The sequence below is a fragment of the Rhinolophus ferrumequinum genome, chromosome 6, assembly GCF_004115265.2.
Source record: "Rhinolophus ferrumequinum isolate MPI-CBG mRhiFer1 chromosome 6, mRhiFer1_v1.p, whole genome shotgun sequence".
Lineage (NCBI taxonomy): Eukaryota > Metazoa > Chordata > Mammalia > Chiroptera > Rhinolophidae > Rhinolophus > Rhinolophus ferrumequinum.
In genome coordinates this window covers 86,528,387-86,552,896 of record NC_046289.1, presented here as the reverse complement: position 1 = coordinate 86,552,896, position 24,510 = coordinate 86,528,387, and the positions used below count along the sequence as shown (strand labels likewise).

Genomic DNA, 24,510 nt, shown 5'->3' with positions numbered 1-24,510 from the left:
CGTACCCCGCGGGGTCCAGGATGACCGGCCGCCGCCTCCATTCCAGTTAGAAAATGGCTTGCAGAACCCGTGCCTGTGTGTCCTGCCAACGGTGTCCGGACTTTCGACTTTGGACAGGAAGGCATCTTTGGTCACCTTTGGTCTGGGCAGAGTTTAACCTCACCCACGCAAGAGAACATCGATCGGGTCTCTCTACTCAGCGGAGGGGTGGAGAGGGTTACTCACTTTTACCTGAGTTACCTGGACACCTGTTAGACAAAATTGGCCTAAACTCCATGACCTCCTAGTTACTTACCCAAATGCTAAATCAAACCCTGGTGGACCTTGGCTGGACAAGTTCTGTTCTCCTCCTGAGAAGGGGAGCTAGAAGTAGCACCTTACCCTCTAAATTTAGGACCCTATTTTTAGGTATGTTGAATAAAGTACGCGGGGCTGGATTTGTTCGTGGGAGATGGTTTTAGCTGACCTAGTTGTAAAGGATAACCCATCTCTGAATCTTCATTGCCAGCATAATAATCCTTTTCACCATATTCGGCCTTCTAACTCAAGTCCAGTGAAGCAACTTTAAAAGGAACGATACTTCTTCCTAAGCAGATCCCCCAAGAGAACTCAATAGTTGAACAAAATCTTAAATCCTTAGGAAATTTCCCTAATGTAAACTGACAGCAACAGAAATTATGCCAAAAAGGATCAACAGTGGCCCAAATTCACGGCAAGTGATTTTCAGGACTAAAATGAGGCCTAGTTTTTTTGGAACTCAAAAGTGTTTTCTCTTCATTGCCACATCAGCCTAAAGAGTTTCAGGAACTATCAGTATCAGAGACTCGGTGAAATTGCTTAATAATTCTCGATTTTTAAGCTCTTAGACAACCTCTAGAGGTGTTAGTTACACAATGTGCACTGAAATTATGTGAATAGCTTATTGCTCAAAACAGAAGCATAATCAAAATTTTATCTTTAGAATTTCACAGAATCTTAGAACAGTATATGCTTCAATTAGAACATTGTAGTACTCTATAAAAATCATTTAATAAGTCTCAACGTCTTTAGGGAACTCCAGAATCATTTGCACCTTTTAGGAGTTAAATACAACATAAAACATTTAAAAAAAAAAAACACCTCTTTGCTCTCCCTAAGGCAGTTTGTGCCTTTTTCCAATTTTTCAATATTTACCTTTCCAAATATTAAAAACATGGATGAGGGACAAAAGAATAAATAAATACTTTTAAAAAGAAAAACCTAAAAGTTTCACTTCGCCCATAGCAAAAACAGTAAAACTTCAACTCAGTGCCAGATTCTAACCTAATTTCCAGTACACTTAATAGTTATATAGAAACTTACCTCTTCCTCTAGATCTTTCCATTCCATTTTTTTAAATACATGTTAAAATATCCTAACATGTAAATAAAGTTTTGCTAAGCACTTCATACCCTTGAGAAAGAGTTCAGATTCTAATATATCCTACACTCTTCTATTTCCACACTGACTGATCCTGTTTTGACACTTGTGTGGTAAAGGGGTGCTATAGGTGGAGTTGTGACTACCAACCATAATTCAATTTCATGGACATCACTCCTGATTAAATATCATACTATTACTACCCTCTTAAAATCTACAATTACAAAGAGAAATACTGAGTATGATAAGTGTTAAAAATTAAATTGAATGGTTTATTCTATGGTTTATTCATATAGAGTACATGATTTTTACTACGTAAAAGATATTCAAAGATTGTTTTCCTTAAGTAGACATGGGGTTTTTCTGTCTTATATAGGCCTGCTTTAAAGGAAATGAAGACAAATGGTGTTAGTATTTGTGACAGCTACTAGAAAGCATCCAGGAACATTAAAAATGTGCTAACCAGTAAACGTTGTCTGCAACCTAGGAATGATTCCCTTATGAAGGGCCCCACTGCAAAGCTTTAAGTTCTAGTTACTCCCATTTAATTAAACAGGCAATCTTAAGTCTAAAAGATCTAGTCCTTTGGAAGAAAATCAAACATGCTGAGCCACATTTTGCTTCTCTGAACTGTGATGTAAGAGTTATTCTCAGAACATATTGAATCAGGAGCTAACTATCTGTTGAACAAGAGCTAGGTAATTTCCACTGTTTATTCCACATGTAACTAAAGCATTCTAGTTAAGACTATATAACTGTTGGAACTAAAAGAGCTTCCTCAATTATAAAATCAAGTAGACAAAGTGGTGTTGATTCCTATTACTTAAACAATTCAAAGAAAGTATCTTATGTACAAAATCTAACTGAAATACCAGCAAATAGAAACAATTACCTGAAATATTTAAGCAAGAAGAAAAGGCAATCCTTTCACCTAAATTTAACTGGAAAATTCCTCCAATTTACTACAGCTATTAAAAAACTATAATATGGGTATTTAATAGATACACTAAGATTGTTAGAATTCTAGATCTAGCAGGAACTCTTCAGAACATTTAGTCTAAATATTATGAACTTAAATTGCTGTAGAGGCCAAATAAATGTAGGCAAATGAAGAATACATGTCTATTCAAGCACTGTTCAGCTTAAGATTGTTGCTGTATGAGAGTGGGAGATGATATATTACAGTCTTCTACTTTTTCAAGAGAATTCAGATTTTTATATGAACTCACCTTTTAAATGTTGGCAACCGGTTCATAATTTTTAAGCAATGTACCAGCCAGTTTTGATCAGCAGCCTGTCATCTAGTCTCAGATTCTGAAACTAAGATTTAAACCTGAAATTCCTCCCAGAAAATAAGTGACTTTCCAAGGCCACAAGATAATTAATATAAATTTAAATTCAATATTTTCACATCTAAAAAATGTCAACCAAAATAGTTCAAGTAAGATGTATTTGACTATATTTACTGAGTCCTCAAAAATAAGCATACTTAGCATAACCTTTTTTAAATAAGCACTTTATATGAGAGGTGAACATGGTGTACTGATTAATAAATTATTTTTGTACTTTAGTAACTTCATTTGTATAATTGTTGGGGAAAGGTGAGGGACAGGTGAGGGATATGTCAGTTCTCCTATGCTGGAGCAGATTTCTAAGTAAAGTTTAAAATCAATCTCTTCATGACCAAATCATACAGAGTAAAATTAATCATTTCTCTGGGCTTATTTATCAGGTAATATCAACTCTCTGGAACCTAGCAAAGAAATAAAGTATGGAGCAAGACTCTGAAAGCCAAATGATACATGCCATTTAAGCCCAGTTTTCACAATAACTTTTATCGCAGTCAGCGGCACCACCATTTACCTGGTCACCCTCGCTTGAAACCTGGTAAGTTATCCTCACTACATTCTTCTCCTTGCTGCATTCAATCAATCATTAAATCCAATGAAGTCCATCTTCAAGAGATCTATCTTGTCTGTCCATCCAATCATTTTAATAACCACTATCAGATATTAGGCCAAAGGTTAAAGAATGTGACCAGTGGGCCAAACTCAACCCACAGAACATTTTGTCTGACGTGCATGAAATTTTTTTTAAAATGTGAATATTTGCCAGCACTGAAAATTGAGAGATTTCACACACACACAAAACCAGATTTCCAGCTTTTCTTGGAATATCAGAAGATCTGAAAAAACCAGGATGAAGGTAAATAGCAGCCCCATCCTGTGGAGAAGGCATACACTCTCTAGTTGGTTACAGTTCTCACCTTTACCTATACATCATTAATTTTGCTTGAGTTTGTACACCCTGATTTAGACTTTGATAATTTACTTCCTGAACGAATGCAATAACTTCTTGACTGGGCTCCCTGCCTCTGGTTTGAACCTGTTCAATTCTTAATTTGACAATGCTGACAAATAGACTTCGTAAATGAAACCTTTTCCTTGTACTCCCTGCTTCAAATCCTTCAATGGTGCCGCGTCATCTACAAGATAGAGTTCAACTTCCTATCAAAACATGAAAGCTATTCTTGACTTAATCCCTATGTGCATCTTCAGTCTCACCATATATCCAGTCAGACCAAATTGCTTTCAGTTCTCCCAAAATGCCATGATCTCTCCCACTTCTGTACTTTTAAGATTGTTCTCTCCTCAACCTAGAACACCCATCCTTTCTTTGCCTGGCTAACTGCTACTATTCCTTTCAGATCAGCTCAAGTATGATCTTTGGGACACTCTCCCAGGTTTCTCCTCCCAACCTTCTCTACCTACCACTTCCGCTCAGTCTACCAGGCTACGTTAGTAGCTTTCTATGGCTATTACAGTACTGTATTATAATTATTGCTTTTTTTTAAAATCTGTGTTCTCCAACTAGAGTGAGCTAGTTAGAGTGAAAGTTACCACTGTTAAATTCCATCTTAAAATGTAAATGAGAAGATAAACATGTTCAATTATTTATATGGTAGCAGCAGATAAAAAAGGGAACTAACATTTGTAAAAGACTTCCGATGTGCCAAGTACTACATCTAGGTCCTTTTTCAATATCTCATTTACAATAAAAAATGAAATAAGATTTAATAAGATTTACAGTAAATGAAAAAGTATACAGATTTTGAAATTTTAGTTATGGCTTGGTTAAATTTTGAGATATTAGTTGCTTTTATAATATTCTCACATTATACCATTATGAGGTCACAGCTGTCATTCGGATACAATCATCCCTTGGTATCGACTGCGGACTGGTTGATACCAAAAATCTGCAGATGTTCCGAGTCCCTTATGTAAAACAGTGTAGTATTTGCATATATAATCTACAGACATCCTCCCATTACTTTAAATCATCTCTCGATTACTTAAAATACTAAATCCAATGAAAATGCTACGTAATTATTAATAATTGTTATACTATTTTGTATAGGGAATAATGACAAGAAAAAAAAAATCTATACATATTCATTACAGACCAAACCATCATAGGCCTAAGCTACATATTGTGTTTCCCTGAAAATAAGACCTAGCAGGACAATCAGTTCTAATGCGTCTTTTGGAGCAAAAATTAATATAAGACCCGGTCTTATATAAGACCGGGTCTTATAGTAAAATAAGACCGGATATTATATTATATTATACCTGGTCTTATATTAAAATAAGACCAGTCTTATATTAATTTTTGCTCCAAAAGATGCATTAGAGCTGATTGTCCGGCTAGGTCTTATGTTCGGGGAAACACGGTAGTATATGTCGACAACACCGTAACATTTTTTTCAAATATATCCATCTGTGGTTGGTTGAATCTGCAGATGCCGAACCTGACAGATACAGAGAGCTGACTGTACTCATAATGTGCTTAAGACTAATTTTTAGTTAATATTATTCCTGAGTTAACTCATTTAGTATCATTTTCCCTGACTAGAAAAAAGGGAAGAAAAAAAAAAACCCAAAGCTCAAGATCACCAAAGCTTAAGGAAAGGTTTTTTTAAAAAAAATCCTTAACAATATGATGCAACAAAATGTTCATGTAAGGAGACATCTTACCTATTAAGACTTTATGGAAAAAAGAAACATTATGTAATGTTTTCATAGGATTCACTCAAACATAATTTTCAGCTGCTTCTATATTTAGCAAAATAGGTAAAATTCTTGCAAAACATTAAAAAGGTCAACTTACCTTTTCTGTAAGAATTACAACTGGTGAAAATGCAGACTTCATGAAATCATAAACATCAATTTGAAATAAATATTTCAGATTCTGATACTCAGAAGCATCTTCTATGGATTTATAAAAAAATGTTAATACTTGATATGATGTAATTTTTGAATCTTTCTTCCCTAGTTTCTGCATTAAAAAACAAATAACTTGTTTCTTACCTTTTTGAGCAATCTGATTTTGAGAAGACAAAGAGTAATCAGTTGAAAACATCTGACTGTTTGGCAGGGTATTTTCTACAGATCTGTCTATTTCCTCCAGAGTCGGCCCTTCCATATCTAGTGATGTTTTTGATTTTTCATCATTATTTTTAGAAGATGGAGTTTTGAAGTGTACTTCTTCATGAATTCTCATAGGTAACCCTATTTCAGAGACCATATCTGCAAATAAATAAGAGAGATGTTTTTCTTTTTTTTAATATTTGCTTTGTTGTGGGCTTCCCTTTTGTTTACTAGGCAGGTCATTCTTTGAACCTTTGTGATCATTATGATGCTTCATTTTGGAAAAAAGAATTTCACTAAAACATAAATTGTAGCTTGTATTAGTTCCTACCACACCCTTACTGGCTTAAATAATACAAATGCATTCTCTTAGAGTTCTAGAGATCAGAAGTTCTAAAACCAAGGTGTTGGCAGGGCTGTGTTCCTTCTGGAGGCTGTAGAAGAGAATCCATTTCCTTGTCTTTTCTACCTTATAGAAGCCACCTGTGTCCCTTGGCTCATGGCCCCATCTTTTATCCTCAAAGCCAGTACTGCAGCATCTTCTAATCTCTCTCTTAATCTGACCCTTCTGCCTTCCTCCTGTAAGAAACCTTGTGATTATATTGGGCCCACTAGGGTAATCTCTCCATCTCAGGATGCTTCATTTAATCACATCCATAAGGTCCTTTTTGCTTTGTAAAGTAACATATTCAGAGGGTCTGGGGGTTAGGAGATGGACATCTTTGAAGCACCATTATTCAGCCTCCCACATAGCCTTTCCTTTATTCCTTGACAAAGGAAGAATTTTTAAAACTGTATACAATTCTATTCTCTACATCGTCCTAAAAACTATTTAAAAAGAAAAAAAATAACGTAACTGTCAACAATTCTATTATACTATACAGTGTAAGCTTATAACTAAGAATAAGACAGATCCCCATAGGATTTCATTCCTTTTGGATACATTTATTATCCAAGAAGGTGTAACTTCTAAATACCATTGTAAAAATATATATTCCCACCATTCAAGAAAATTGGTGAGATCATTTTTCTTACTTCATCTGTTAGAGAACCAGAAAGAGAGTCAAAATGACCAAAATTATTTACAGTATCTACAGCCTACTTGATATTAATAGCTAATTCTATTTAATACATAGAACAAACTGAACTAGTTGCACAAAGAAAGGTAATGTTAGAACTGACAGCAATTAATTTCCAAGTTCTGCAATCTAGCCCACTGGATCATGCATATCTACAGTACGTATTTGCAAATATCTACTGTTAAATATAAAGGCCATTATTGCTCAGACTTTTAATGAGTTTGCTCCAAAGGTGGAAGAACCACCCACTACTAAAGAAACTATATTTTTCAAAGTCCAACTTTTATTTTCCCCTTCATCCCATGTCCAGTATATTATATTATTATATATCATATCATATGCTGTATCATATCATTCAGTGAGTATATTAAAAGTAACAATGAATAAGCAGAAACTTTTTAAATCCCCAAATCAAACACACTCTTTATATTATATGTAAATTTTAAAGGAAATTGATTGAGAGCAATCCTTCCTACTTAGCACTTCTAGAATGTTTTAGATTTTAAAGTAGATTATATTATTTACTAATTTACTGGAGTGTGTTGTATAAAACAAATATAGATAACATAAGTCCAAAATATAGTATTGACGTCATTATTTGTTATTTTAGGAATTATCCATTCATTTTAGAAATTATCAAGAAAAGATTGACTGTATTAAAACAACATTTTGTATGTTTGTGTTGGCCCAGTAGAGGGAAACGACTGATCATATAAATAGAATGTAAAAATAACAATTACAAGATATTTCTCATTCAACTCTTTGTACAATACATGCTGCCATGAGTATACACAGTTATATGCTTATTTGCTCTTTCAGACCCAATAACAGCGTAAGGCTGTGCTGAGAAATCAAGTTAAAATCAATATTAAATTGTATTTTGAATTTAATTTCTGTTATGAATGTGTATCAAAACTTCACATGAGACTGATGTTTCATTAAGTTGGTGATCTCATGAAATCAACATATTGCTTCAGTAAGATGAGAGTGTCATTGACTTTTGAAATGGAACTCAAGAAATTATAAATCTTATCACTGCTATTTTACAGAAGTCAGATAAACCTATGTTATCAGATAAAAATGCATATTAGCCAACTGATAATATGATCATTACTTTAGGAAAAATAAAAGTTTTATTTTGCATTTCAATAAAACAAAGCTGATACAGGTTTAAATAAAATATTCCTGATTATTCTGCTTTTATGATACATATTAAATATTTAAATGATTTATACCTTTAAATGATAATATGCCTCAGTTCAAATTTGAAATGAAAATATGTATGCATATATCTCGAGAACCTTCATTTAAAAAGGATTACCTTTCCCCAAAATTAATTTAAAAATTTTAAATTTGAAACATCAAATTTTGCTGTATTTGTAATGTTGCATCCTATATTTTTGTGCATGTCATGTCAAAGAGCCATCAACTTACTTTAAGACAATTCAATTTTCATCGTTTAAACTGATTGAATTAACTAATCAAACAGGATTAACAAAAACAAATTCTAACTAGTTCTAGTCTGAAGTATAGTATTCAAGTAAACTTTGGGATTTACTTCTCAGTTACTTTTTACTTTTTAAGACAGAGATAAAAGTATCAGTGCAATCCTGAAAAAAAATATTAAAGAGTTGCAAGTGAATTAATGTCTAATTTTGCTCTTTGTGTTATGAATTTAACACAGCACTTTGATGTTGTCATTTACTTAGCAGTGTTTAAAAGATGAAAGTCCCAAGTAAGCAAACATTTATTAGTAATCTAAATGCCACTTGTGAACATTAAAATTAAAAATGAACAATCAACTTAGGAATCTGAATCCAACAGGACTCTTATAAATACAGGACTCACATAGTGATCTACCTACCATACTGTTTAATGGCAGTAGGGGAAAAAAAGGCTTACTCGATAATTAAATGCACTCAAATTTATATGTAGCTATATTAGTTTTTTAAAATATTGTTTTAAACTACATTTGAAATAATATATATGTTAGGAAAAATGAATGTTTCCTATAATATTTTTATATTTAATTACAGTCAGGTATCATTTTCACCCGACTTAAAGCTAAACTTTATGATTTACATTAGTTACAGATATGCCTTTCTTACAATTGTTTATAAACAAAAATTTAAGTCAAATAAAATAATGAATAATTTTTCATATTTAACTGTACTTGGGAAACTTATTTAAATATACTCAATTGGAATCCTTTTGTAAAATAGTTATTAATATTATAACATAAATAATTGTTCCCTAATTTATCTGTTTTGTAAATTTTTATGTTAGCATATCAGTTTTTCTGTAAATGTAGTTATTGCAAGTCTCAGCCTTTCACAAATATTAACTAAACATCAGTGATTCATTTTTCTTATGCACTTTTTCTAATTAAGGCAAGTTTTCATTTGTTATTACCTTAGATTTGTAGAAATTATCTGAAAATACTGGCTGTTTTAGCTATTTCTCCAATATCCAGAAAATAGGGCCTGTGCCTTTATCTGAATCCTTTTTTGGGTATTTTTTTAAACCAATTTTGTGTGACCCCAGGCTGTTTTTTGTTTGATTACTATTGTAGTGTTTTGAAATAATCCATTTTGTTTATATAGTATATCTTTTTTCTGAAAACTTAAAGGAATTTTTGAATATTTTAATGGTAAAAGTCCCCCAAAACTAGTTATAATTGCATAAATGCCCTATTTTCATTTGACTATTCATCAAGTTTTTCATATTTAGAAATTTTCCCAGTATCACTATATGAAATGATAAATAAATTCTACTAAAATACTATTCAGGTGGCCCTGGAGTTTCTATAAATATGCTCTAAAACATTTTTATATAGTTATAATCTTCTGCATTTTATTTTAAATCTCTTGCATTTCTGGACCTGATATTGTTTTGCTTTGTTTTAGTTCTTCTCCTTTCCAATTACTCTTATCTACTTTTTCACAGTATTCCTTTAGAATCTAACAAGTTTAGAACAAAATAATTTCCTCTTCAGCCTTTGACAATTTAGTTTTCTAATGTTTTTAGTCATGAAACACATTACACCCACATATTTCTCATTTAGAGAGGGTTAAAATCTGAGGGGGAAAAGTACATTTTGGAGAATATTAAGAAACAACAAGTAGTTCTTCTGGAAATTCAAGAAAATCAACTCGTTCTAATGTGTTTCTTTCTGAGTTTGCAATGTTGTTGACCTCTGCTTATGAAAGATTTCTGTCATTCTAGGGTTCATTTGTTTCTGTATTACTGGCAAATATTTGCTGAGTTTCTAATCTGTCCATCATAGAGACATCATAATGGAGATGTGGGAAAGTCATGTTATATAATTCTTTACTTAAAAATACAATCCACATATTGTTAATAATAGGAGTTGCTAGGAACTGGACATCTAGATCTAGAAGTATCCTCTGATACTCTCTTCTCTCTTTTTTTGCCCTCTGTTGAGCTGCCAGAATTGAAAAACTTGAGAAGGTTGAAAACTTGGGTTTCCTTATTATCTTGTATACTTAAAAAAAAAAAAAAAAAAAAAAAAAAAAAAACCCTTGCTAACATAGTTCTTCTTGTTGGGGTGCGATAGGGGTGGAGTACAGACCTAGAATAAAATTTAGGAATCAAGACTATTATGAATTACTGAAATTTCCCTTAGCTTAAGTTTCTAAAAAAACAAAACAAAACAAAACAAAAAAAAAACAACTATAGCTATATTGGGAAGGTGTAAATGACCTAAAAAGTGTGTCAATGAGCTAACATCCTCAACTACCAGAATAGGAAGTCGATGGATATCATCTAAAATAGATTAATCAAAGTTGAATGATATAGGTTTTATTTTGAAAATAGAGATAAATAGTAAAAGAAATTTGCTTAAAAACATGAAACGAAATTATTGTCCCTGGGATAGAGGTGGGAGTAAAGATGGACAGAGGGAACAAAATTTCCATCGGTAAAAAAAAAAAAGCCTTAGTACTATATTTTTAAACCTGTTTACACATACTACTTTAATAAAAAATTTTTTTTAATTTATTTTAACTGTGTTTTCCCAGGACCCATCAGCTCCAAGTCAAGTAGTTGTTTCAATTTAGTTGTGGAGGGCGCAGCTCACTCACACTGGCCCAAGCGGGGATCGAACCGGCAACCATGGTGTTATAAGCATCGTGCTCTAACCAACTGAGCTAACCAGCCACACCCCCGCGCCTCGCAAAAAATTTTTTAATTATTGTAAAATACTTTAAGATCTTACTGGAACATCCATCTATTTCAAATCATTTTTTTCCCTTAGGATTTTATTTTATAATATTAAGATCTAAGTCCCAGAGTAAACCAGAAACTGATAAAAAGGGTCATTAATAAAGTTGTTGATTGTTATTTTAAGAACATGGATTCCTGGACTTTTTGTACTTATAAAAGTACTTATCTTATTTCTACTTATAAATTATGTTTAAAAAGTAAATTATATTATAGATATTTTTATACAAACCTGACTGACTGTATCTGCTTTTCAACATCATAACTTTCATATTAGCTGTGGGATCATTTTCAGCTGAAAATTCTTCTGTTTCATCATTTTCCACTATATTATTTTCATCCAGTATCTCTTTGGGAAATGACAATTCTGTTTCCTTCTGAAAGTTCCAAGGGTTGTCAAAATTATACAAGAAATTTTTAAAATATGGTAAGGTATCAGAATCATCTGTTTTCTCCAAGACTCTCTCCTTGCCTAATTGATCTTCAGGTTCCATAATTTGTATTGTTTTTATTTCTTGTTCTTTATCAGGGTCAAATTCACTTATTGGAGGATGTTCATGTTTATCTCCTTCACCTCTTTCTTCATTTTTTCCATTACCTGTTACAATTTTATCTTCATTGTCATATGCAAAGCCTAGCATATTAAAACCAAAATCAAACCAACTTGGTTTGAGAATTGAGCTACCATTATTGATTGTGTCTCCTTTTTCTGTTAATATTTCTGTACATGGAACTGTGGGTTCTTCCTCAGATGATATGGAATTAGGAACATCTTGTAGTGGTGGGTCACTTTCTTTGGGCAATAATTCAAGCCCTGCATCTTCACCTCCAAAACCTAAATAACTTGTAAATCCATTGCCAAACCAACCAGTGGCTTGAGGATTGAGAATGTGCTCTGACTCAGATGCTTCAGACTGTTTATTTGGCATTGAATTGAATTCTGATTCAGATTCTTGCTTATGTTCTGTTTGGGGCTCACCATTGCTTAATTCCTCTAGGTCTTTCTCATCTTCTATTGCTATTTTTCTACTTGGAAATGAGCCTTCTTGCAGAGGTTCAATAACTGATTCAAAAGTCTTCCCTTCAGCTTGTTCCCTTCTGAATCCAAACCATCCTGTCACTTCAGGCACAGGTGAGGATGGTGGGACATAATCGGTTTCTGGAATAGGATCCTGTTTCACATTTCCAGCTTCTACTCCTTCCCAGTTTTTTGATTCACTAGTTCTTCTAATATCTTCAGGAGCCTCTGATGCTGGAAATTGGTCTTCAAACCAAGTACTTTCAGACATTGAATAAAATCCATGTTCTCTCAGAAAATCACTTTCATACATTTGGTCTTTGTCTTCTTCATATGGATATATATTTTCACCATCATCGTCACTGTTTAACTCACTATCTTCATTTTCAAATGTGTAGCTTACTCCAAGAAGACAAAGAAAATCAGATTCCTAAAAAGAAAAAAAATTATGATTGACATAACTCTACTAAAACTCCTTGTTTCTCTCTAAATCATTTTAAATGAATGACTATGATTCAAGACCACATAACTAACTCAACAGCAGAGCAAAAACTAACATCAGATCTCCTAATCTCAGACACTTGTATTGCAACAGACTTCTTAGGTTGATGATTAAACTTAAATGAAAATCCTTTTACATTAGGATTTACTTGTTATCAAATAGTTGAAGAATTTGAGAAGCAGAGACAATCAAGTCTTTGAGTATATTCTGCAAATAAACTCTGATGAAAAGCATACATATCCATAAAATCTTGCTCCTCCTGAGAGTGTACTGAACGGACACGTGCAGCTGTGTAGTGATTTGAGGGAAGGGAATTCCACAGCACGTGGTCACAGCTCAGACAGACCAGAGACTAAAGCATGAAAGCCTGGTTAAGAGTTGCACTAAGATATTTAGATTTCTTTTACTGAGATATTGCCTGTATTCAATGGAGGTGGGGATACCCTTGCCTGTCTTACAGAACAACCAAATCATCAAGAAGAAAATGCAAAAGCTATTTTCTTAAACTCATATCGTTGTTTGAAATGCACTGCTCTTTGGATATCACCATTATGAAATGAAAATAGTGTTTAGAATTTTTGAAAATAAGAATTGGCAACTTTACAATATGTTTTTGGCACTGCAATATAGTGATTAAGAACAGACTCTGGAGTCAAACCCTCTGGGATCAAATCCTGACTCTGCCATTTACTATCTCTGTGACCTTGAGTAAATCATATGACCTTTTTATGCCTCAGTCTTGTCATCTGTAAAATGAGAATAATGACAGCACCTACCTAATAGGGATGTTTTGAGGATTGATTGAATCAAGTGCTTAGAATAATAACTGTTTCTAGTAAACACCAGCCTAAATTAGCCTAAGGTTACACTACCCCAGATGAGCCAGTAATGCAAGGGGAAAAAGGTCCACCCCTTTGTCTCTTTCAGGACAACTCTCAAAGGACATCCCAGATTCAGAATTTCTTATCGAATCAGCTGAGACCTTTGCTGCAACTGCCTCACAGTTCAACTTCTCTGTCTGGCCAGTCCTGTCTTTTCTTTTGTTCCCTCGCAGCTGCTATTGTTCCCAAGAGGATTCCCCAGTAAACTTCTTGGATACAAAGGTCCATCTTAGAATCTTATTTCCCAAGGAACTTGACCTAAGAATTTGGGGCTTCTGTATGTTTACAATGTGCTTTGCTCTGTGCTAGGTGCTGAAATTCTATAGTAAACAATAAAAAAAAGTAATTGTAAATTGTAAGTGCTATGGAAGAAATAAACGGGAAGCTGTGACTAAGAAGCAGTGATTCCATAAGAATCACCACGGAAGGCCTCTCTGAGGCACGGATGTTTAAGCTGTGACCTAAGGGATAAGAGAGAACTAGCAAAGTGAAGAACTTGGGGAAAGCATTCCAACCAGAGAAAATCGCCTATTTGGGGCGCTGGGCTGGGAAAGACCTTGGCCCGTTCTAAGAACAGTCAACAGTCCAGGGCGGCCAGGAGATGGCGAGTGAGTGGAGAGTGACATAAGATAGGGTCAGCAAGAGGGACAGGAGATCAAGTGGAACCAGGGTAAGGAAGACAGGGCTTGATTCCAGCTTCAATGAAAAGCCATCAAAGGGCTCTAAACCAAAGGAATGACATGACCTGATTTTTTTGTTTTTATAAGATGCATTGCTGTTTGAAAAATGAATTGGGAAAGGGCAAAAGGAGAGGGAAAGAGATCAGTTAGAAGGCTATTGCAGTATTCTAATTAAGAGATAATGATAATGAATTAGGGCTCTGCGGGAGAGTGAAATGATGAGAATACAATAAAGTCAGATGTATTTTGGAGATAGAACTAACAGGACCAGTGATTATACAGTAAGTGGACAGTTAATCCCAGAATTAGTGCTGGGAAAGAGCCAGATAATAGTTTGCCTAACTAGGCAGCCTCGCTTGACACTGGTCTCACTTAAGGTAAATTGGCTTATTCTGGAATCTGAATTAAATGGGCTAATCAAATTCATATATTAAAAAGTCACCTTCTGATTCCCTTTCTCATTATCAAGCCCAATATTATCAAGTTTATTCAAAACTCTAACAGCAAAAGAGGTTGTACAGATACGAGATCTAGAGAGTGTTAACCAAAAAATACAAGGCCTTTCAAAGTGAGAGGCAAGAAGAATTTATGTGAGATATTAAAAAAAAAAATAGCTGTTAGGAATCACTGATTCCGGCAGAAACCCAAATACTGGTAGCGTTCCAATTCAGTCTGGACTTCAGTCTGGACTGCAAAGGAAGGGGGTATTTATGAGGAAGGGAAGGGGAACAATTATATCAATAGAAGGAAGGCATTTCTATTGGTGCAGATAAGCTAACATGGTGATGCTAATTCTAAACAATGTTTTTAATTTTCAGTCATATAGTCAGAATATCTGCTTTCTTGTTATCATTGCCAACAGTTCTTTGGGACACAGGCCCAGTCCAAAGGTTATTTTGCCCTGCTTGAACATTCCAACAGTTTGAGGCATAAGACATGCAAGGCAGTTCCTCTGGGATGGCAGCTACGGTTCCATTTTAAAGTGGATCCATTTATATTATGTTTCTTAACAAGAATGTCAGGGGAAATAAACTTTGTCCCAGTAGCACAATCACGTTAGTAATAATATCTAACACTTACGTAGCACTTACTGTTCTAGGTACGTTACATATGCTCATATTTTCTTCAATAAGTTTATGAGGTAGCACTACATTATAATCATCATCCTCGTTCTACACATGAGAAAATGAAGACCACATAGCTAGATACTAAGTGACGGAGTCAGGCTTTGAACTGAGTCCACCCCCAGAATCCATGCTCTTAGCCACTATACTCCACGGCCTGTCTGTTCATTTTTCAGGAAGCAAAATCTTTGTTTGTCATCAGCTTCGTCTTACCTAATTTTATTTACATTCTCCAACTATTCCTAATGTGTGTTCTCAGACCAACGATTTTATATATTCACTATACAAGACACATAACCAGTGCGCACTTATACGTCAGAAAACTGTTTTAGTCAAGAAATTTTAAATTCAATTAATAACCAAAATGAGTTTACTCACTTTAGTTGGTATTTGAATTTCCTCAGATATAAACACCTCTTCAGTCTGGACTGCATCTCTGGGAAAATATCCAAAGTCCTTTCCTTTCTATCAAAATGAAAAACAAAAGGTCGTCAAGGAAGAGTAATCAAAGCAATAAACTATTGAAAGTAATTTTGGGGGCCGGCCTGGTGGCTCAGGTGGTTCGTGCTCCTAACACCGAAGGCTGCCGGTTCGATTCCCACATGGGCCACTGGGCTCTCAACCACAAGGTTGCCGGTTGGATTTCTCAACTCCTGCAAGGGATGGTGGGCTCCACCCCCTGCAACTAAAATTGAACACAGCACCTTGAGCTGAGCTGCTGCTGAGCTCCTGGATGGCTCAGTTGGTTGGAGTGAGACCTCTCAACTACAAGGTTGCTGGTACAACTCCCGCAAGGGATGGTGGGCTGCGCCTCCTGCAACTAACAACGGCAACTGGACCTGGAGCTGAGCTGCATCCTCCACAACTACGACTAAAAGGACAACAACTTGACTTGGAAAAAATCCTGGAAGTACATACACACTGTTCCCCAATAAAGTCCTGTTCCCCTTCCCCAATAAAAAATCTTTAAAAAAAAAGTAAGTAATTTTGCCCCATGTCCTTGGCTTTCATCTATTTTAAATATCACAAATATTAAGTGGCTTTAATATGCCATCTAAGAGAAAGTGAGTGATATTATATTCCTTTTGTTATTCAAAAGAACAGCATTAGTTTGAGGAAACAAAGAGGCAAAGCTATCAAATGCCACTTTTTTAAACTTCAGAGGGGAACCATCCCACACACTCGTTTTCTTCCTTTTTGTGTTCCTTAATGACTTTCCCTGCCCAGGTGGACCACAGATGTACACTAGTAAACCTGGGATATCGAAAGGTGGGAGTAGCCAAGCTAGATAAAGCTGTGACGTATTCAGCATTTTCAGGATGTCAAAATTAGGTGAAAGGTTTAAATTCTGAAGGACCGAGACAGATTCATCAAGATAGTAAAGATCTGTGAGTCCTCCAGGGAGGATTTGGTTCCATTCAACTTTTCTGAGGCTACCTTGGTAACAGAGATCCTCTTAATCCGGTTTAAGTACATGTAGGATGTCCCCTGAGAGTGAGGGCTTCACACAACCATTCTCAGCCCATTTCCTATCCCTATCAAGCTTTAAATAACATGTTTCTTTTGGTCCCTCAATCCAGCAGCATTACACTTTCATTGTAATTCTTCCAGCTCTGCAGTTGCTGCAACTATTTGGAAATTGACAGCCTGTGGGTGAACTGACAGTGTGTTTCCTTAAACAGTCATCTGCCTGGACTAAACATCTAATGCATAAAATTATATATGCTTGAAACTTCACCCTGGCTCCACACATTACACGCTGCTTTTGTGTGGAACTATCATTTTCAGGCATAGGAAACAAGAAAGAATGCTTTCTTTTCCTCTTATACCTACTGTGTCATTTTTCTTATAGGTGCATGGGGTGTCTCTAATGCATTCAAGACATAGATTGGCATATTTAAGGGACCATGAGCAGTAAGGAATCTTGGGAGCTGCAGAGGCCAGACAAACAATTCTGGCCAGTGACAGTCAGTTTCAGTCATACAGCCCCTGATGCTAAAAAGCAGGATGGATCCAAATAGAATCTGTTCTTTCAAATAGTGACCACAGAGTCTATGAGAGAGAGAGAGAGAGAGAGAGAGGGAGAGATCTGATGCATATGCAATATGGAAATAATGTTATGTATCAGGTTGGTCATGCTTATTCAGCTTGGGAAAAATGCTTATCATAGCATTTTTTCATTATAAAGCATAATGATATAATCAAACATACAAACCTATTTTTTTTTAACTTTTATTTATTTTAAGTGTGTTTTTCCAGGACTCATCAGCTCCAAGTCAAGTAGTTGTTTCAATCTAGTTGTGGAGGGCACAGCTCACACTGGCCCATGCGGGGATCGAACCAGCAACCTTGTTGTTAAGAGCACCGCACTCTAACCAACTGAGCTAACCGGCTGCCCCATACAAACCTATTTTCAACTGAAAACATTAATCATTAATTTTCCTGTGTTATATATTCAGAGAGATGATTCTGGCTTCAATGAATTTCAGTGTAATAGGACTTTGGGTCAAAGTCTTTTTTGGGCCAGTTCTTGTTTTCCATGAAAAGTTCATATACTTTGCTTCCCTGGGCTACTAATTTTTCTGAGGACCTTTTCAGTTAACAATTCAGTCCTTTATTTGCTCAGAAAGATGTGCCTTTCTTTTTCTTTTCTTTTTTTTAAGGAAGGCACAGGTCACAGTGGCCCATAACGGGGATTGAACCGGCAACCTTGGTGTTATTAGCACCACACTCTAAGTAACTGAGCCAACAAGTCACCCCAAGATGTGCCTTTTTAATATGATAAGCTAAAAGGTCCCAGTCTCTCTTAAACTTGGCCATTGGCAGCACCATAGGATGCAAGGGAAGGCTGGGGTCATCCCATAATTTCTATGGGCACCTCTAAAGTCTCTCCAAGTAAATATAAAAATTTACGTTCAAAAACTACGAATGCTATGTAAAAATAATCTCAAAGCACTCTTAGTTCTCCATGCCAACCAGACTGCCTTCCCAAAAGCTACTTCATAGATATTCTGGAACCAATACTGAAACAAGACCATTTTTGTTTGTTTAAATATGGTAAGGGTTTTTAAAATGTATAAAAAGTACTTTGGAATTCTTTAAGTTCCTTTAGAGATGAAAAGCAGGCATCCTTGTACAAGCTAGCCATTTATTCTGCATTCAGATTTTAAGACTAGATACTTACACTTCCTGCCCACAAATCTTCCCTTTCTCCTGCAAGTTTGACATAAACAGATATCTCTTCTCCCTTAGTGAAGTTCAGGTATCGGCAGTCAGCTCCTCTGTAATCTCTTATGGCTAAGACTCTGCTTATTAACGCTATGTAAACATGTAAAGAAAAACACACAATTTAAATTAAAATGCTATTTCTCCCCCTCCCATCTTGCTCTTTTCCAATCCATCCTATGTATTTCCATGCTAATTTTCTTTATATAATTTATGGTCTCAAAAACCTACATAGACTTTTCACTGCACACAGAATCAATTCAAAACATTTTAGCTCGGTATCCAAAGCTGTCCATTACCTGGTCCTCCTACCCTATTTAAAATGACATCCTCTGATTCCTTTACAGTCAATTTCCTCTATCCATTGTCCCTGGAATGTGTCATTATCATTTTCCAGTGAATAGGGAAGGGAAAGAAAAGATAATTAATGTTTTTCCTGGTACCTATGTATTCCAGCCATTATACTAAGCTCTTTTATATCTTTATTTTATTAAATCCTCAAAACAGACCTATGAGGTAAATAATCTCATCTCATCTCAGTCTAACAAATGAGACTTTAAGTCTCAGAGAATTGGTCACTCACCTGACAAATGGTGGAGCCAAGATTTGCACTGAGGTTCTTTTCGCTGTATCATCTATCTTCTGTATTCCCAGCTTTTCTTTCTGCTCTTTCCTAAACCTAGAAACCCTTCGGTTTCTCTTCATGGTGAACTCATAACTACTGCCTCTGGGAGACATCCCTAATCCGTTTAGCTTACTCTGCCCCTTCTCTGAACTTCAGTATTACCTATTATCCTTAGGTTGTATCAGTGTTTACTAATTAATCAATATCTTGTCTCACTTATTCCGTAGAATGAAAATTCCTGGAGGTCAAGAAACTTATCTTAACATTTCATTTTATTCTCTTAGATTCATCCCCCCCATCTAGACTCAGCACATAACAGGCCCTCAATAACTATGAATGATCATAACCCATATGCTAGATTTAATACATACAGTAATATACATACCAAATTAACTTATAATTATATTAATATATGTAAAACATTTTAATTAAGTTATGCAATCAAAGTTAAAATAACATTATAAATTTGAATATTCTCATTCCATGTTCTGCGTCTGGCCTTAAGGTAACTAAAATGAGGTTGTAAAGAGGGAAAGAAAGATTATTATTATTATAAAACATTATCTAGTAAACCTCAACATATTAAATTACACATCCGAATGGTTAAAGAAAATATTTACTCATAAAACATTTGCTTGTAAATTATTTGTTTACACTAATAATATTTTCCATTTTTAATTTACATATTGCAAATCAGAAATAATTCTCACATACTGGAGAGATAAACCTTATTTAAAGCAATTATAATATATTAGTATGTAATTCATTTTACACCAGAATGCTAATAACAGAAAATAAATTAAGTTCTTAAGCAAGAAAATAAGATTAATTTTGTGTGTGAAGCTGGTTTTCTGTCACAATTGTATCTGCCAAAAATTTAAAATATCTTGTAATAAAATCAAAATATATATGAAAATAAATAAATAAAATAACATTAATATACCTTTATAGAATATAAAGTTGAATATTCAAGGGTATAAATAAAATTATATATTGCCAACACTGATTTCAATATGTTTATATAACTAGTGAACTTAGAAATTATTAATATTTGATAAAGTTTAGACAGTATATCCTGATGGTTTGAAATAAATTCATTTTTAGAGAACTCATGAGAATCAGAAAGTTCTGATTGTGAAATAGAAACTGAAAAATATCGGGGCTTCATAAATCAAGAAATATCAAATGGCTTGATATCTTTTCTAATATAAATCAATTATATTTATCTTAAAAAATAGTAAAAGTTTGAGGTCTGGATTAATATATTGATAATTTCTGACATAATTATACATCAGGCTGATCTTTGCCTTTTTGTATATTTACATTTAAAAAAAATCACAAAATGTCTTCAACATTTTCTTTTTTTACTGAACTATACTTTATAAATAATTCTCAATGATATCAATGCTCATTTTTACCATGCATGTCCACAATAACATTTTATTTCATTTCAGAGCCTCAATTTAAGAGGAAAAGAAAAAAAAGAAAAGCAAACTTACTTTCACATTCCAAGTCACCACATTTTTTAAAGGCTGCCAGCAGTTTTGTGCCTTCCAGACACTTTGTCAGAGAAATAACCAAAAGAAGGATTCTGTGAACTCCAAGCTCCGCCATGCTAAAACAAGCAAGAATCCCAAATGAGGTTTAAACCATATAGGTTGTAGATATGGCCTCCCAAAACAGGAGATACCCCACTCTCTTTTCTAAATACCAGAGAAAAAGGTATAGTTTTTTTAAAGAAATCCCTTGAAAACTACATTTTTCTATCGGTATTTAGGCTTAACTTTCGAGACAAACACTGTCTGTTCTCAATCTGCAGTGTCAGGTATCCAGATAATACATTGGGGTTTAATAATTAACAGGAATTTTTAGTTGGACTCATGTCTTATAAAGGTGGCCTATGTGAAACTGTCTCTCTTAAAGGCACCTTGCGTTCAACATTTCTTAAACAAGCCTCTACGAAAAGATAGATCATTTCTTTCTGTTAAAAACTTCAGGTAAGTCAGTCAATAAGTACAAACTGAGTATTTGCTGCATGCAAATATCAGCATCAATGGAGAAAGTACGTATTATTATTACATGTAGAAGCAGTAACAATTTATGTCACAAAAAGTTTTTGAAATATCATGATGAAAGTTATTTTGAAAAACTATCCCACTTTCATATTTTAAAAAATTTCAGTGTTACTATGAAGTTGAATCTTGTATTTAGGTAAGAATACTAGTTAAAATGTAGTAGTACTTATGTGCCAGGTACTGTCCTAAACACTTAAATATGTGATCTGATTTAACCCTCACACCAGCTCTCTAAGGTAAGTAATATTATCATCCCCATTTTTGTATTTGAGGAAACTGAGGTACATAGAGAAGGGTTAAATCACTTCAACATCACATAGTTAGTAGAGAAGAAACTTAAACCTAGGCACTGTGTTTCCCCCTACTTACAACCACCATGCCTTCCTACCAAGAATCCAGTCATCTGCCACAGAAAGATATCTACTTCTGCCACAGAAAGATATCGTCCGCAACAGTTCTATTCCAGAAAGAGCAGGTACAGTATTATTCCATGTATGTAAAATTGTCTGCATATTTCTATAAATGGAGAGAGAGTTAGAGATGTCTGAAAGAATGCTCCCCCATACAATGGAACTATATGATGTGATTTCAACTTGTATTCACTTTCTTCTTTGTACTGTTCCATAGTTTTGGACTTTCTTTTAAAAATCAGCGAGCATATATCCTTTCAAAAATACCAATAAAGTTAGGCAAACAAGTTATTTGAATGCTATTGTCACTTAAAAGGGATCAAAGCCCTATATTGGGAATTTTTTGTATAACACTAGATCTCAGTAGATTTTTGAAAATCGCAGTTGTCCTATTTCAATCTTGAGGAAATAGTTTTCTAAGCCCGTCTTTGCTGTAGCTTTCCCCTGTATTTGGGCATGCCAGCGTGTGTGTGGTTTGCAGAATGTAGCTCTTGTATGTATGACACCACACTCCCCTCTAGTGCCTGACATAAGAGAGACAAATATCCAGCACCTGAGCAAGCTAAAGTGAAGGACATTTGCTTTCAAAGTCCTAAAAAAAGGAAGTATGTTTTCTTCTTTTTTGCTTGTTTTCCGAAAACAACAATTAGTAGGAAGCCTGCTTTCTCAAATCAAAGATTTTTATGTCCTTAGGAAGAATCTAATATGGCATGAATTTGCAGATCATTTGGCTTGTAATCAGAGTACTGCATAGCTGTACACACGCACACTCAAAGAGGTATAGGTTGGTTTCTTGAATGCTTTTGAAAATCTATAAATATATAAGTTGTCAAAGACATTTAAAACAGGATTAGCTCTTCAGCTAATTTGCGTAATTTATAATATCAAATTGAGAATATTCAATAATTAATGTACTTTATCCTTTTTTGTATTCAACATTAAAGATACTACAGCTAAATTTTGAACTAACTGACTTAATTATGTTCTAAGTTAAGAGAGAAAAGAACCCAGATAAATTTAAGTTTGTCTATTGATTGGCCTACATGAGATTTGATTCAAGAAAAATGAGAAGAAAATCCTTGCTTAAGATACCATCCTGGAGAGATTTGCTCCTAAGGTACGTGCTAGAAATATTCCCACTTTCTTGCTACTTAATGCACTCAGGTGATCTAATTTTATATTCAACTCATTACTTAAATATAATTTAACAAGAAATTATATATGAAAATACAGTAGCACAATGTTAACTTATCTAATAAACCCAAATGAAGAGGAAGTGCATGCAAGAGATAAGAGTATTTAGTTTAAATAAAGTATCAGTTTTCACTGTAAAAACAGTCATATTAACTTAGCCAGATATTATCTGGCTGATGCATTTTGCAAATCAAGTGTGTGTCAATATTAAAATATAGTACTGCTGCTAAAGAAGGTTTCATGGTAACACTCACTCAGGAATACTGGTTTGGAAGGCCTACAGCATCCTTCAGAAACCATACAGGAGGTAAGAGAACTTACTGCATCAAGCTAAAGAAGGAATCATGAAAGCCACCCACATGTTCAGTGTCTGAGAGATGATATCACAGAGCATCCCTTTTCATGAGAATAGAAAGACATAATCATGAATGCTGCTCTTGTACTTCTTGGTGATGTTGTTTCTGATACTGTATAGTACTATCTTCTCTCGTAATATCTCACATTTCCTAAAGTGGGAGCATATTTCCTTCAACGAATTGCCTGTTACTCTGGTAATTTATAAGAAAGAGAAATTTGATTAGAAGTTACTTGGGAGAACTTCTTGAACTGATGAAGCTGGATTTGTTGTTGTTGTTGTTTACTAGTGAAGAGGCACTAGAACAGAGCGCTTGGAAACAGTTCCCATGGTAGATACATGCACAGAGAGACAAGGCCCAGGAGACACTGAGATTCAAACTGGTGTGGAAGACATGGAGATGGCTCTCAACACACCCTCTTCAAGTTAAGACTTTCTGCTCAGCTGCGGGAAATGCAGTTAGCAGACAGCCTCTGCCTGGCAGCCACTCCAAGGTCTACATCAGTTGCAGAGAGCCACCTTACCCCTTCCTAGGTGATCTAGTGAACCTAGTGAGTAAATGACAAGGAAGTACAAAGACAGGGCCATTTCAGCTTCATGTGAGACACTCTGGCAGGCACGCCTCACTCCAGAGCTCCCTCCCTGTTGGGTTGACTAAAGCTTTGTAGAGCCTATATTGCAGTTCAACTTCCCCTCTGCCCAGTCCGGGTCTCTCCCCCTTCTTTTCATAGGTGTTGATCCCGTAAAACTAAAACTCTGTTTTAGTGTCTGTTTCTAGAGGACCCAACCTCAGAAGCTAGTGACCCACAGATGCAAAAAAAAAAGGAGATGGCAGGACATGGCAAAGAGTGGAGAATGGATTGGGAGGAACAAAAAGAGAAAACCCCACACACGGTCCTTATCCTTTACTGTGTGTTTTTGAATAATAGTATGGAACAAGCCAAGCTATCCAGCCAAGATGATACCTGTGTGATATTTGCTGAGCAAGGGTCCGAGCTGATTAGTCTTATCAGGAAGTAGGAAAGAGATTTAATGTTTGTTGAGCACCAACTTTGTACCATACAAATCTCATCTTCCAGGATGGGTATTATTTATGGAGGGCCCATGATGTGTCAGACACCAATCTAGGGACTGGAGATACAGGAGCGAACAGGACAAAGTCCTTGCTCTCATGGACCTTGCATGCTAAGGAAGGGAGACAGATAAGAACCAGCACACAAATAAGTAAACACAATAATTGCAGGTAGTAATAAGTTATTGTGGAGAAAAGTGTCT

General features: G+C 34.9%; 1 protein-coding gene across 6 annotated transcripts in view; it reads right to left on the bottom strand.

Annotated features, from left to right (window-relative positions):
- The window catches only part of MIA2 (MIA SH3 domain ER export factor 2), an 84,714-nt gene extending 63,694 nt beyond the window's left edge, over positions 1-21,020 (bottom strand). For 4 of the 6 annotated variants that reach the window (XM_033107814.1, XM_033107817.1, XM_033107815.1 and 1 more), the window contains exons 1-6: positions 20,701-21,020; positions 18,536-18,669; positions 15,730-15,816; positions 11,379-12,594; positions 5,766-5,984; positions 5,566-5,666 (exon numbers count right to left, since the gene is read on the bottom strand). In XM_033107814.1, coding sequence (XP_032963705.1) covers positions 5,566-5,666; positions 5,766-5,984; positions 11,379-12,594; positions 15,730-15,816; positions 18,536-18,669; positions 20,701-20,815 — 1,872 coding nt within the window. In that variant the 5' untranslated portion in view covers positions 20,816-21,020. Of the gene's footprint in view, positions 1-5; positions 64-1,341; positions 1,480-5,565; positions 5,667-5,765; positions 5,985-11,378; positions 12,595-15,729; positions 15,817-18,535; positions 18,670-20,700 lie in introns of those variants that run through there. The other 2 variants (XM_033107822.1, XM_033107819.1) reach the window with 2 other exon arrangements.
- Positions 21,021-24,510: the final 3,490 nt, after the last annotated feature.